This window comes from Lutjanus erythropterus, chromosome 7, assembly GCF_056507025.1.
Source record: "Lutjanus erythropterus isolate fLutEry1 chromosome 7, fLutEry1.hap2, whole genome shotgun sequence".
NCBI classification, from domain to species: Eukaryota; Metazoa; Chordata; class Actinopteri; order Lutjaniformes; family Lutjanidae; genus Lutjanus; species Lutjanus erythropterus.
The window spans coordinates 24,551,341-24,565,653 of record NC_139323.1 but is presented as its reverse complement, the minus strand read 5'-3'; the positions used below and the strand labels follow the sequence as shown (position 1 = coordinate 24,565,653).

At 38.1% G+C, this 14,313-nt stretch overlaps 1 protein-coding gene across 1 annotated transcript in view; it reads left to right on the top strand.

Moving 5' to 3' along the window:
• The first annotated feature begins 293 nt into the window (after nucleotides 1-293).
• rnf13 (ring finger protein 13) overlaps nucleotides 294-14,313 on the top strand; it is a 57,862-nt gene continuing 43,842 nt past the window's right edge. The window contains exons 1-3 of the mRNA XM_084723281.1: nucleotides 294-525; nucleotides 4,572-4,816; nucleotides 5,128-5,208. Coding sequence (XP_084579407.1) covers nucleotides 4,703-4,816; nucleotides 5,128-5,208 — 195 coding nt within the window. The 5' untranslated portion in view covers nucleotides 294-525; nucleotides 4,572-4,702. The remainder of the gene's footprint in view (nucleotides 526-4,571; nucleotides 4,817-5,127; nucleotides 5,209-14,313) is intronic.

Sequence of the window (14,313 nt, the reverse complement as noted above, 5' to 3'; positions counted from 1 at the left end):
TTTTCCAGGAGGAAGAACATTTGAGCTGATGAAAGGGAGCACACAATTTTCCACTTTCAATGTAAAGTTTCTGCCAATATCCAATTCCGCTGTCAGTTAATGTCACAATGCTCGGATGCAGCTGTAATAAAGCTGTAAATATAGCCTAGCCGCTCGGTTCAGGCAGTTCATGCGACTGTATAAGGCAGCAAATGGTCGTGTATGTGCTGTCACGTGGATATGTTTACGTCTGGAGTCATTTCCGGCATACAATGATTGACCGGTAAATCGTCCAATCAGAAGCGTGACGTTGAGCGGCGCATGTGGCGGAAGTTTGCGCTCTCACATGAAAGGAGCAGCTCGCGGAGGGGATTAAATTGTAACGTTTATGTCCATATTCACGGACCCACCGATGAAACGGGATGAAGTGCATCCAAAATCCTTGCTGTCCTACATGTTCACTGACACGACGCACAGTAGAGGAGAGCGATGTCACGGCCAGCAGCTAAATTCTTGGACAACATAAACCTCCAGGCAGAAATAAAGGTAAACACCCACGACAAGCCTGCTAGCTACCTGTGTTAGCATCATGCTAACACGGGTACAGAATGTTTTTGTAGCTAGCTGCACATCTTTTGGACTGTACACACCAGACCAACGATGAATTTATGCACACATCTGTACTACAAAGAAGGGTAACTGACTCAAATAGCTTGTCATTAACGCTACTGTCTAAATGTCTAAAAACTGTTTCGTGTACATGTCGTAACTCAACATCGTTCAGTGTGATTTAGGGTTACAAAGTTTAACTCAATTTATGATGTGTTGTTGTTGGTAGCATCTTTTGTCATTTGTTCTTTTATCCTATAATCATGCTTATTTAGCAATCTCACGTTTGCCTTACTATTTTAAGTGTAATATAATTGTTGTCACTTGATGTTTAGTCATCATCTTCTCACAGATGACATGATGCTGCTTGTTTCACTTCCCCTTTGGTTCTTTGACATTAGGAGGATCCTCTGTATAGCCAATTTTAGCATAATGTCTTTAGCTGTTCTAACACATTGTTTGCGCATCCCTATGTGGTAATATTTTTTAGAAGTCATAGATGTAAATAACACCCTGCAGGCCATTTAAATATATAACTTTTATTTTGAAGACATGTTGGTAATCCTGTTCAGCTCTGATGTAAAATGTTGCATGACACGGATATTTGGTGCAAATAAAAATAAGGGCTGGGCAATGTGAAAATAAAATAGACTGGTCTTTATTGCCATTATTCTCAGATACAGTGACAATATACATGACTTCTCTCTATGCAGCTAACAGAATATAAGAACAATTAAATAGCATTAGTATCAGAAACACAGCAGTTTTATATAGATTAAAACATAACACATTTACAAAGAGGTAACAAAATACAAATTTGACAGCTGTCAAGAGATATTGATATAACAGTAACACAGTACAGCTCTTCCTGTAATACTGAAAATCAGTAAGTTAGACTGTTTTATTGAAATGTGGGTTTGCAGGTTTTTTGCATTGCTATAGTTAAGTGCCTCGCTTTCACACACATTTCCTTCTGACAAAAAGACACATCCCCATTATGTTAATTTATGTAGACCCCTCCAGTTCCAAAAGTGTTGGGATGCTGTGTTATATAATGTTAATTTAAAACAGAATACAGTCATTTGCAATGGTGTGTTTTAGCTGACAACAGTTTTACAATGCATTTCCCAGCCCATGTAGTAATATCCTTTACACAATCATGTGTTTCACATAGTGGTGAACCTTGCCCCATCCTATCTTGTGAACGAGCGAGCCTTTCAATGATGCCCATTTAACACCCAATCATGATACTATCACTTAACACTTAACATGTTTCAAACAGGTGTTTTTCAGCATTCTACAACTTTACCAGTCTTTTGTTGCTCCTGTCCCAACTTGTTTGAAATGTATTGCTGGCATCAAATTCAGAATAAGTGTACACTTACAAAAATCAGTGAAGCTGATGAGGTAAAACATTAAATGTGTCGTCTTTTTTACTGTTTTTACTGTACACATAACCTTCTCTCAAAACCCTGAAGTAGTATGGATGATCAGATGCCTGGTTATTTATTTATTTTACTTTATTTTTATTTTTTTTATGCTGAGTGAGGAAATCAGACTATGCCCTAACAGAGTGTCATGCTTTCCTGGAGGTACTTAGTATAGAAGAAGACCTTACTTTGTGGGAAATGACATCAGCAGCATTAGTAGGACAGAAGGGATGGAAAGTTACATAACAAAGCCTCACTCCTGTTTTACACAGAGATGTGATTTGAGCGTAGAATTGAACCTCAGTACTTTTTAAAGTGAATTTTATCAGATTGGACAGATAAAACAGGTGTGGTTTCATGAATAGATCTCAAATACCTGAAAGATGCAGTATATCAGTGGGCTTATCAATTTTAGACATAGTGAATAGTTAATTACTAGCACGCAAATGCATTTTTTATTTACTTTAGCCATAAAACTGTACCACTCTTAAGTTATTTTTCTACCTTGGTGTGTATTTCTAAAAGACATTTACAAAACGTTGCTTAGTTTGTGGCAACAGTGTGACAGTCAGGATCTTATAGCTTATATTTCAAGGATGTGCCTGGTTTAAGAAAACACATTTGTCTGAAATTGTTTTGCCAAAATAAATCAAACACATTCCTATGGTTGAGTTGAAGCCAGTCAGAGAGTGCAGATGCTTAGACGCAGTGTAGTGTTTAGTAATAAATGAGGACAGGTGCTTCTAAAGCTGCGTTTTTTTTACATGTCCCCATCTGTTCGAAGCATTACTGCTAAAGTAAAAACATGGTGGCATTGAAATGAAGTGAAAAAGAATCCTGGAGTGTATACTAATGACCAGATCCTGCCCCATCCTCACATACCTGCAGTGTGTTGATTTAATTTGTTGTTTTCAGAACGTACACAACAAACAAAGATCATAATCCTTAAACACTGCTTTCCTACTTTTTCTTGACAACGCAGCTTAGTGGTCTTAAGCCTGGCGAGCCCTCAGCTGTTGGTTTCTCCTGACCTGATCACATGCTGCTCTCCACCTTGTGAGCTTGTACCCCTTATGCTGTGATGTTAGGCCTGAAGCTGATTTTAGTCCTCATGAGGCAACTGACCAGCTTAAAAACGTAACTGACACAAACATGAAGCCTTACAGGAGCTACAGCGATAGCTTGACACTGAGCCGAGGTACTGGCTTAATGAAAACGCACTTAAAGGACAAGTCTGTGGTGTCTGTGGTCTCCATGGGGTATTTTCTTTAGATGAAAAGATGGGACTTCCCAGATAGTCTGTTATCAAATACGAACTATGAAAAGTGGAATTTGGGAGTGATACCACAGACGCTTCAAAAGCTTCACCTAACAAACTGTTGAGTGTTTGTTGTTGTTACTAGTATCAGCCCTACTGAATCACAGAATATCAGAATTCATGATCTGTGTGCTCACTGAATGTGTTCTGCTGCAAGCTGAAGTTCTTCCAAATTCCACTTCACATAAACCTCCCAGAGGGCGTAGTGCACATGTGGAGGGAGATAATTGAAAGAACAGATGCAGGATTGGAATAGACTGAGGCTTGGACAATGCACTGCTGCTGCAATTGGCACAAGTAAAACACCAGAAAGTAGCTTGAAAGAGCCCACTGGGTTGACAGCTGAATCCCAGTACAGCTGATCTATTTGACAAAATTATTGTTCATGTAAATAAGAACTTTATCTGTATAGCACATTTTAAAAATGGAGTGCTTTGACAGGCGCAAAGCAGGGAGTAGTCTGAAGAAAGCCAAACAAAGCAAGACCAAATGAAGTTAAGAAGAACAAAAAGACAAAAATATGATAAAATGCAAAGTACAGAAATAATTTATAAATCAATTTATATGTAGTCTTTATATATTACAATAATAAATACAGATAAAGGCAATAGAATAATGCAATAAAAGTAAAACCAAACAAAGAAATACAAATAAATAAAAATGAAAACAACAGAAGAGATAAATTCAACAAAAAGACAACATCATCAAAAACGTGTATAAAAAAATATAAGAAGTGATTAAAAAGATTGATTAGAAGCTAAATATGAAAATGTATTCTGTTAACACGCCTAGACACCAACACATGCACATATGAAAGTTGCTCTCTTTTAGTTCACCTTGAACTTGGGCTGCTCTTGAAAAAAAGGAACTGACTCCATTTTTCCCATAAATGTCACGTCAATGTCAAGTCCACCCTGTGTCAGATCACATTACCCCTATTTACTATATGTCCACCAGTTTGCCCCATGGAAACAGCAAACGGGCTTGTAGTAGCTTAAAATAATGTCATACAGCTTATGTTGTTAAGCTTCGTTCTTGGTTTTATCTAAATCACAAAATTTCGTTTTAATGTGGCTGTTTGCATGACAAGTGGAGGAGTGAGGAGAAGGTCTGACTAAGCGTAGTCCTGAATGTATTTTCAGCTCGTAGTCAAAAATGTAATGTAATTTTAATTTTTATCAGCGTATATGAGCTAAAGCTTTATATATACTCAAACATTGTTGTCTTTTTTTTAGGTGTGACAACAACAGACGGTGTTTACCGGCTCCACTGCAGGCCAGTGTGCATGGTCATCTGTGTGTGTTTATGGTTGTGTATGTTTATGAGTGAGCGGCATAGCAGTGGAGGGTTGTAACGTGATGCCAAGATGCTGCTGTCCCTGGGAATGCTGATGCTGTCGGCCACACAGATTTACACCATCTTCACCGTTCAACTCTTTGCCTTCCTCAACCTGCTGCCTGTTGAGGCTGACATTGCTGCTGTGAGTAATTCTTAATGCTCGTAGGATTATACATAGAACCATACAACAATAGTGTAACAGTGTAATGCGGTTACACCCCCACCTACGCAGACACAACTCCAATGGGATGCACATGTTGCTTTTTTTGAAAACAGGTTAGCAATAGCAACTTGAGAGGTTTTTCAGGCTGGTGTTTTTTGTCTTTATTCCCCCAATGGTCATAAATCTGCAGGGATTATTACATTTCTCACTTGGATAAATAAAATTCCCATGCATTTGGTGTGGTCACGCGTAATTCGGAAGTAATTGAACTTAATCTTTCCATCTTTCAGTACTCCTTTGACAACAAAACAGAGAACTTCGATGACCTGCCTGCACGGTTTGGCTATCGGCTACCCAGCGATGGACTGAAGGTGAGTGCAGAAGGGTTAAGCTGTATTCACACCAGTTCAAGTGCTGCAACATAATTTGAATGGGGGTAGTGCATTTTCATTTATCATTGTTGTAGACCTAAAGTCAGTCTTACATTCTCCAACTATAAAATTGTGTAGCCTATACATGGAATGAAAAAAAGTTTTAATATTTCATCAACTAAAGTGTGCATCATAGCTTACGTCTGCATCGCAGCTCCTTCTTCCTTCCTCCTTTGCTGGTGGCTCATCCTGACTCTGACTAGGCTAGCTTCGGGTGCCAAATCCAAAACAAGAAAAGTCTCAGAGGAAAACAGGAATTTAACAGTTGTGGACCAGACAGATTTATGCATTTTCTTTTTTGGCCAAAAAGTGCTCCTTTTGTTGCAGATCCCTGCAAAAAATAAGAAAAATGCTCATCACAATTTCATAGAGCCCAAAGTCATAAATTGCTTCTTTTGTCCAACCAACAGTTAAAAACCCACAGACTCTTGATTTGCTATCATAAATGACAAAAGAGAACCAGCAAATTCTTATATTTAAGAAGCTAGAACCAGCAAATGTTCAAACTTCCTTCAAACTTCATTTTTTGGCTTTATTGTCAAAACACACATCAACTATGACAGAAATACACTTGGAGGTGTTAGAAAATGAAGATGTGAGGTTTTGATTAAAGAGCAGCGACCCTGAGATGATCAACAAATGCAGCCGGCATCTTACAAACACGCAGATAGATCAGCTAGACGTACCACTGTAGATGACAATCTGCAATGTACAAAAAAAATAAAAATAAAAACTCAAACTGGGCAAACAGCTGGAAGTCAGAGACTGTTGTGTCCACACTGAGAGACCTGTTTCACAGCATCCTGAATCGGGTTGTTGCACCTGAGGGACTGATTGCACTGAGCTGACAGGACACAACACACTCCTTTTTTTTTTCTTTTCTTTTTTACATCGATGATGCTTAGTGCTCAAACACAGTCAGAGTTGATGGACATTCCCCAGATGATGCGTTTTTAATGTGAAAAGATATTCAAGCAGTAAAATATTAAAGATATCAACCATATTGTCATCACCATCTTCTAGCTGCTGTTCACATTTTACCTGATGCAAATAAATAAAACGCACTACGGAATTATTACCTTTGTGCATACGTGTATGTATATACTGTATGTATTTATTCTGATTCATATTTTCACTCTATTGCATTATGAATTTAATTAATAATATGTATTAGCTCTAATTTCATTGTACAGCCCTGTGTTGTATAACAATAACAAATGTCCTTAACTCCTTGAATCCTTGGAAATAGTTGCCAACTTATTTAATTTTGATCAATTAATTGATTGACTGGTTAATCAACTAATCGTAGCAGCACTGCACTGGTTTGTGTTTGATAAAGAGAGAGAGAATTGGCTGTGAGAAAGCTGATGAATCAGAGAAACAAAAACGTTGTTTTCCGGTTGTTTCACAGCAGTTACATTCTTAAGTACAAATAAACTTGCCCACTGCCATACAACCCTGCACTAATTGCCGCCAACGCCTGATTTGGTGTGAATACAGTCTTAGAGGTGTTTGTCTGATCAGCTAGTGAATTGATTAGCTTCTAGACTTAATGGGAAATCATACTTTTAATTTACTTTTGATGGCATGTTTCCACTGTACAGCTCCACCCAATTAAACCAGGATAACATAAAAAAAAGAGTGTGGGTAAAGAGGAAGGAAATGTTCCTGCCTCAGTGTTGTTATGATTAAAAACTTCCTCTATATATGAGGTAGTGGGAAAATACCATTACTTTTTAATAATTCAAATTGCAAACAAGCCTGTATTCATATGCAAACAAAAGGGTAGCTTTACTATTAAAAAAACCTGGATAGGACCTTGCTTTCACTCAGACATTAATTTATGTTTTTCTTTTAATTCATGGACTAACACCAGCAAACAACTGTCATGTTAATGCTAATGCTAATGTTTTTTTTATGATGCTGGTTAAGATTTATGAACATCTGTTATGTTTGTGACCACAGAAGAAATCAGGGTCAATTTAAATGTCAGTATAAATGTCAATATATGTGTTTGCAGCAGCCAGATTGACTCCAAAGTGCTACTACTGAAAAACACATTCAAATTACACTGTGGTTGGACTTTAATGAAGCGCCATCAGAAATTTAATAACATGTAATGAAACTGCTGACAAACATTACTGCACTGTGTTGAGGATTGTAATAATGTGTGGTGTTGTGAGATTTCTGTGTGCCACCCCCCTACCCAGCAGCCCCAGTTGATCCACAAAGCTCACAAACAGAAGGGATGATTCATGTCTGCTATCTAAGCCGGTCATTGTGGCGTTTCTCACAGTCAAGAGCACAGTTGTTGTTGTTGTTGTTGTACAAATGCTTTTGGAGAACAGGAGCAAGCCGATGGCAAAACACTTTGTGTCTTGTTCAGTGTTTGTGTACATGTACTGTGTGTTTGGACCTCTTATAATTACTGCCACTTATGTGAATTGAAGGATGCTATGTTTGGCATCATTACACCACTGTGGTAGTCCAACAGCATAATTTTGGCATTGTCACATGAGTTGTGATCCCATGGTGTATTTTAGGAATCAAGGCTCTGGTTTAGATGACTGTTGAGAGTCTTAAAACTTAATGGTGTGAGGCCAGTGGTAAGGATGAACACACTCCATTGTGTTTATATTCTGAAGCAGTAGCGAATTATTTTCTGCTTTCTGCTTCAAACAGAAAGTCGTGGGATGTGACGGCAGTGGGAATGTCACCTAAATTAAAATCATGTAGTAACAGAAAAAAGGACATTTTACAGTTTCAGAGTTACAAAATAAGAAATATATAAGTACTTATTAAGTCACCTAGCCAGTGTACAATAAAGAAAGAATTAAGTAATTTAATTACTCAAGTTAATTACTTATAGTAACACATTCTGGCTTCTACATGTGTTAATTACTAAGTGGAAAGTTGGGGCACCTGGTGGCCTCTTTGTAAAGACACATAACATATAAGTGTCACGTCTCAATTCAAGGATTAGATTCAGGCCCGGCACCTTTGTTACAATACCATACCACTTCCCAACTTAATTATCAAGTTGTTCCTGACATATACCAAACCACCTGTGCCTGCATAACAGGGATGACACTTGTTCACGCTCGGCCATGGGTAGTGTTATCTCAGTTGTATGAAAATTTGCCATCCAGTAGAAGTGGTGCACTCAAAATCTATATAGGACATGGTTGTTGACTGCAGAACTGCTCTTCCTTCCTAGGAAACAAATGTGGTGTGTGTAGCCCTGTTTGAAATGGCCATAGTTTAGTGCCTAATAAATGTATTTTTCAAGATAAAACTGCACATTTTGAGTGGCCTTTTATTGTAGCCTCTCCAAGGCTCACTTGTGCCAACACTGTTGCCCATATACAGTGTGCCGTAAACCTGGATGAGCCAGGTGAGCGATTCTCATTGACTGAACAGGCACCACCTTTGTGTACGGCATCAGGTCTGAATAATACGCCTATGGTGTTTAATCACTGTGGTGAGAAAATTAATCTGTTTTGTCAGAACTATAGTGCATTACATATATATGTCCTCACATTTGTTGATATGGGCCAAGCCAAAGGTAGGCTGTTGTGAGTGATGTGTCACCTAAATCTAGGCAAACAGCAGGGATTATTGCACACAGTCATATTGCTCTGTGTGTGTGTGTTTGAGCATATTAATCTTATGTAAGATTCTGTGTTATGAAAGCTGAGAAATGGCTTTAGTCTCTCCCGCTCTGTCGTAAATTCACATTTGATCTTGGTCTTATTTTTCACTTCTGTTGTCCTGCTGCCGTCTAGTCTGGGCAAAGAGGCAGACATGCTGCCCCAGTCCCTGAGGGCTACACCCAATCTGTCCATTTTAAAGATACCCTCCTCTCTTCTCCGCTCCTCTCCTCTGTGCATCTGTTTGAGTGAGTTTGGCAGTGAGCTGTTGCAGACAACAGCTGTGATTTGCAGCTGCACTCAGCAAGACGTTAATGTAAAAAGACGCCCACATTATCACCATTATCACAGATAAAGGAGGAGTAGAGAAGAACTTCCAGTCTTCCTTACTGGACAGGCTGAAGATTTGTTTGTCAAATGTGATAGTATGTCTCACTATGAATACGCTGCAGATTTCTCTTGATATTTGGCTGATGCAATTTAGATTTCTGTAAACGAATTTCACTTTCCCCCACCACATCTGCATTTTTAATTTACCAACAGTTTGCACCTGCTGTTCAGATGAAAATTGAAACCCAGCAGATTGTGTATCCTAGTAAATCACTGAAATACATAATTAACTTCTTTTAACATACATTTACTCTGTCTGCAAGTATAAAGACAACCTTGCAAAACACTGCAAGACGTTCGTGCATCTCGACTTGAATCAGTAACTCTGACTAAATGTGTTTTATCAAGTAGTTAATGAACTTTTTAACTTGCACTGTACAATGAAAGAAAAATTGATAACTTTATTTAATTATTATAAGATAATCTCATTCAAATGTTGTAGCCTTATATCACTGCAGCTATATAACGCCTGGAGAAACCTCTGGCATCACATGGCAGCACAAGTCTGTTTGTCTCCAGAGGATTCCCCACAGGGAACGAGGCTTCAAACAGAGCCTTCCCTGTCTCCACTTACACAGCCGGAGCTGTTTACACTTGTTGCCTCGGGGTCTCAATGCAAGGCCCCTGCAAGCCTGCTTATGCCAACAGTATGCAACAATTACGTTTTGTTTAATTTCTGATGTTTACATGATGCTAGTTTGATTTTTGGAGACCAAGATGGAGTTCAAATGTAGCATAACAGAACACACCTGATTGGAATAAAAAAAAAAAATCACACCTCATGTTTTACCATAGATTTGGATTGTAAAGTTGTAAAGCTATGAAGCAACTTCTGTGCAGCCTTAATTACAGTAGATGCAGTAAATTAAGGTTAAAAAAAAATGACAGAGCCATGGCAGAGGGCCTGGCTATAAAACTGTATAGACAAGGTTCAGCGTTGTGGCCTTTTTAAAATTCAGATATGATACTGGCAAAAAATCATGTCCCATCTTAAAATAACTGTGTTCCCTTTTCACAGCAAATTCTCGACACACCGCTCGGCACTTTTTCTCCATTTTTGTAGCTGCTTTCACTTCCACAATTATAGACTGATCTGTTGACACGGGCAAAGAATAAATGCTTGGGTTTTCCATTGGAAAGTCTTGGTGGTTTGGATGATGGAGCAACAGTGGGAGACGCCTGGGTTTGACCAGCGGTTTGACCAGTGGTAAAGTCTCTGAAGTGCACATTTACTCTGTTAAGTATGTAAAAATAAAAAATATAATATATAGAAATATAAGTATGAATTATTGTTTACCAATAAAGTCTGTTTTGTATATCAGTGCTTGTCCAGAAATCACAAACATATAGATGGCATTATTTAACGTTATCACTACTTATAATAGGAACAGTTGTGTTCAGTTTTGTTCCTTTTAGAAACGGCATAGTGAACTTCCTCTTATCAGTTGGTAAATACCACATTTTTGCACATACCTTTGCAGTTATTACCTCAGGCTCTGATTGAAATCTAGAGGCAAGAATTTGATTGAAGTTGTTTGCATGTTTTGCTTGTTGGATGGCAGGAAACACTCCTCCCATGTCACATTTTACCTCGAGTATCACACGTTCAGCAAAATATTACAAGATTGCATATGAGGAGGCTGTGTACTCTGAGCGGGTATTTATATATCAAGCGTTTTTGCTTGTTTCCCCTGCGGTTGCATGGGTTTCCTCCGGTTGCTCAGTTTTCTTTCCACAATTCAAAGACATGCACTGGTAAACTAAACTAAAGACTTGAAAATTGCTCTAAATTATCTGTAGGTTCTGAATGTGTCTGTCTGGGTTAGTCATGTGTGTAATGCACCACACTCACTCATTTCAAAGGAATTAAACTGGAATTAAAATTTGACTAAATAATCTCAAGTCAAAAGTAGTACCGTACCAAGAAGTCTGAAGCTTTGTTTATGGCTGCTTGAAGAATTAGATTCCAGTGGTGACTATGTAGAATTGTTTCAAACTTGTGTGATACAGATGTTTCCAATAACTCAAGAATGTTATAAGTCCAAAATTAAAAATTTATTGAAAAAAGGGGCTCAGGTGGTATCATGTCAAGCAAGTGTGAGAATGAACAATGCTTCAAAAGAAAATTAAAGCTCAGAAACAGTTTACCGTAGAGGTTATGTTGTCACACATACTGTTCCCAAAACTAAGTATTTATGTACTTTCCTGCTCAAATGTATTGACATTAAACTTGATGAACCTGGAAGGCCTTCAAGGACCCCTGTGGGTCGAGACAAGCATGGTTCCTCCTTTCATTGTAAGAAAATGTTTGACTGTTTTTTTTGCTTTAACTGTGTTCACAGGCACATCTGCTGTGTCAACATCCAGAAGGGGAAATGTTGACACTGAAAGGAAGATATGAGGGTTTGTCTCAGTTTCATGAGTAGATTGTGATGGAGCATTAATGTGGTTACTTAATGCGTCTCTATGAGCCATTTATCTGGTGCCTGGTTCTGGTAAATGTAATGAACTAATCATAGCTGCAGATGCAGATAGTGATCATTCCTGTCAGCATCCAGCACTGGGATGCACCAGCTGTGTGTACTGTTTCTCTGAAGTTAATCAACACTACAGGCTCGGTAGTTACTAGTTAGTTTGTAACTAAATCAGCTACTAAAATTAGGTACACCATGGTTACTTTCTGGCTGGCATGACTTCCACCATTACATGTGGTAGTAAGTTAGATCAATATTGAAGTATTTTGAAATATCATGTCAGTCAATTAGGCTTACTTTTTTTTTAAATCAAAATTTGTCTGAAAATACACATTTACATGATTTTGGCATTGTTGTTGACAAAAGGCTACACTTGAATCATGGTGCAATCATGAGCTAGCTAACCCACTAAATCAGTGTGTGGCACTTAACCCTAATGGATAGCTACGTGTTACTAAAACATATCAATCAAAGTTTTATTGTAATGCAATATGGCCTGCTGCAAGTTTCAAATTGCATGTGTGTAATATTTGTTAGCTGCAGACAGGGATTATTCCTGTCAGTGTCCAGCAATGGGTTGCACCAGCTATGTGTCTTAAGTTGGGGTTAGGTTCTAGAGTTGACACTAGGGGCTGCTAGTTTGTATCTAAATCAGCAACTAAAATTGGTTGCATTGGGGCATAACCGAACTAGTTTGGATATAAAATCATGACAAAGAGAAGTGGCCAATCAATGATCAGTTTCAATGTCATGTTTACCATGCATATTAGCTTTTACGCTGGCATGAGTTGCATTGTAACACATCGTAGTAAGCCAGATCAATATTGAAGTGTCGTATCAATAAATTAGTTCTTTACTGGGTTACGTTGTTGCAAAATTGCTGCAGTTAATGATCAAATGCTGTTGTGTTGCAAAAATGGCTCTTTTAGCAGGAGGGAGTGACATTTTGCGGTTTATGGTTATGGTTTACACCTACCCTCAGGGCATGTGTAACTATTTAAGTGATACTAAGTTATGCTGTAACTTACCTCTGTGTTGCAACCACTTTAATTTTAGTAATGCATAAATCACAACTTAATTAGAAATTATGGTATAACCTATGTTTAAACTTGCCCACAGCTGGTACGACTACAGATGATTTAGGCTACTAGCTTTACAAGATAGTTTCAGCCATATTTTGTTCACTTTCCACACCTATATTTTCTTAACCAGTCTAGAGTGTGACCCAGAAACAAACCCACATACGTTTGTTTTACATGTTGACTGCAGCTGCCCCAGTTCACTGGAATTCTTATCCAGGTCAAGTGCAGTAATGGGATAAGTTGAAGTAAGAAGGTCAAGGGTCAGTGCATCAGGACTCTGGTAAATGATGTAATAGATATTGCGATTATAGTATATAGTATATATAGTATATATATATAGTGCTCGATAAATGTTAGTCTATTTGTCCTTAAGCCCCATAACTTCACCTGTTTCCTGTTGTGGTGATTTGTTATAGTACGGGGGTTTTGGAGTGGTTTGTGCAGGAATCTGAGCATCATTGAATCTGAGTATGGAGTCACACAAGCTTTAATCTGCTTACATGAAGCCCCAGTCAGGGTAGCGCAAGTTATTAATTCCTCTGTGTTTCTCCCTCTGAACCCAGAGCAAATCTGCAAACAAGCCCTATAGTGAGATTTTTAGTGGCTGGATTAAGTGCGATCACTGTGCAGTAATTTGAAATAGTTCATCAGAGAAACCCCCTCCTCCTCCTCCCTCTTGAATTCTGCAATAACATAAAATCCCTCTGAGTCAGTTAGTACTGAAACACTGTTTTAGTAGAACAAGAAGAAATAATTGTCTGAGATTTTTTGGATGGAATTTACACAGATTCTATTAACTGTTTATAACTACTGTATTTATTTCTATATCTCCCAGAAAAGTTGAAAAAACCCACAATATGTAATAAAGTCTGCAGTTATATTGCTGTGACAACAATTCAAAATAAATAGTTTATTTTTGCCGTTCTTAAAATTCAGTATTTCTGCTACCAGTTAAATGAATTCAGTCTTGGCTTTGCAGTTCAGTTTTAAGTGCAGCAGCAGTTCATGGCCTCATGTTACCAACAGTGTTGGGCAATATTAAAATTTTCCAACAAGCCACTGTCAGCACATCAACTCGCGATTAGAGGTATATTTGTTCCCACCTCCTCCGGTCCTCTCGAGTCTCAGCTGGGTCATGTGTGAAAGCAGTGAATTCACTACGTTACATACACTGCGTATGTTCACTACCCTAATAAGCAAAATAACTCACAAAGTGTCGAGAAACAGAACATTTTCATGTATTTTAAAAATACAACTATACACTCTGTAGCCTAAAAATAGATCTAAGAATAGACGTATAAACAGCTATTAGAAACGTGTCACTTTCAGCCTTCTCATTTCTCTAAATGTGAACAACAATCTATATTTTATGTTTGCTGCACAAATATCTGTATCACTGTTATGTTGTGTCCTGATGACAGCGTGTTTTTTTTTTTTTTTTTCACAGAT